This window comes from Eimeria mitis, genomic scaffold (genome assembly GCF_000499745.2).
Source record: "Eimeria mitis Houghton genomic scaffold, Emh_scaff3993, whole genome shotgun sequence".
Classification (NCBI taxonomy): Eukaryota; Apicomplexa; class Conoidasida; order Eucoccidiorida; family Eimeriidae; genus Eimeria; species Eimeria mitis.
In genome coordinates this window covers 3181-4485 of record NW_013572327.1, presented here as the reverse complement: position 1 = coordinate 4485, position 1305 = coordinate 3181, and the positions used below count along the sequence as shown (strand labels likewise).

The following is a 1305-nucleotide window of genomic DNA, read 5'->3' as shown; positions in this document are numbered from 1 at the left end:
CCCCCCCCCTGGGGGGGGGCCCATATGCATGGGGGCCCCACATGCAAGCAACAGGGGGCCCCCAGCTGAGCCTCTTGTATTGACTCAGGACGGATACGTACACCCACTGCACAGCCCCGCTGCAGCAGCGGCTCGTCGAGGGGCCCCGGAGCAACCCCACCATCTAACCCAGAAGTACCACCCCCAGCATCTGATACAGCAGCAGCAGCAGCAGCAGCAGCAGCAGCAGCAGAAGCAGAAGCAGATGCAGGAGTAGCAGCAGCAGGTAGTGGTTGTGGAGACGGGGAGGAGATGCAGCAGCAGCACCAGCAGCAGATGGTGGTGCAACAGCAGTCGGTGGGGATGCAACAGAAGCGGCAGCAGTCGCTGCTGCAGCAGCAGTTGCTGCAGCAGCAGCAGCAGCAGTAGTTGCAGCAGCAGCAGCAGCAGCAGCAAAATTAATTCTTTCTGTATGCAGCCTTGCTGCAGATGGTCTCAGAATGTATCACCAAATGCCCCCCTTGTTTAGTGTTTAGGGTTTAGGGTTTAGGGTTTAGGGTTTAGGGTTTAGGGTTTAGGGTTTACCTGTTTGCTGCTGCTGCGACAAGCCACGAAAGGAGCCGCGAGAGGTGTAGTGTAGAAAGGGGGGGAGATCGCTGAGGCCCCTCCATAGGCGAGAGGAGCGAGTTGCTGCTGCATCTGCTGCTGCTGCTGCTGCTGCTGCTGCTGGTGTTGCTGCTGCTGCTGCTCCATCTGCTGCTGTTGCTGCTGCTGCGTCCGGTGCTCCCTCGGCCGCTGCTGCTGATGATGAGCTGCTGTCGCCTCCTGCTGCTGCTGCTGCTGATGGGGATGCTGCTGCTGCTTCTTTTGATGCTGCTGCATCTGCTGCTGCTCCTGCTCCTGCTGCTGCTGCTGCTGCTGCTGCTGCAGAGGGACAGCATAATGTCAAGACACAGCAAACAACACACGTAACCACTGTCAGACGTCTCCTGCAGCAGCAACAGCAGCAGCAACAGCAGCAGCAGCAGCAGCAGCAGCAACAGCAGCAACAACAGCAACAGAAGCAGCAGCTTTTTGCTGCTGCAGCAACAGCAACAACAGTTGGTGCAGCACTTGAACCGGCAGAGGCAGCTGTTGGGGTAGCAGGAGCAGCAGCAGCAGCAACGACAGCAGCAGCAGCAGCAACAGCAACAGCAGCAGCAACAGCAGCAGCAGCAGCAGCAACAGCAGCAGCAGCGGGGACTGCTGGCTCCGCGTTGAGCCTCGTCAGCTCTCACCACCTGAGTCGCCGTTCTCCTGCTGCTGCTGCTGTTGCTGCTGCTGCTG

At 59.4% G+C, this 1305-nt stretch overlaps 1 protein-coding gene across 1 annotated transcript in view; it reads left to right on the top strand.

Moving 5' to 3' along the window:
- Positions 1–1305, top strand: part of EMH_0071440 (uncharacterized protein) — a gene marked incomplete at both ends in the record, with an annotated part of 2936 nt that overhangs the window by 555 nt on the left and 1076 nt on the right. Inside the window, 2 exons of the mRNA XM_013499099.1 lie at positions 89–404; positions 653–1305. Of these exons, the coding sequence (XP_013354553.1) occupies positions 89–404; positions 653–1305 (969 nt within the window). The remainder of the gene's footprint in view (positions 1–88; positions 405–652) is intronic.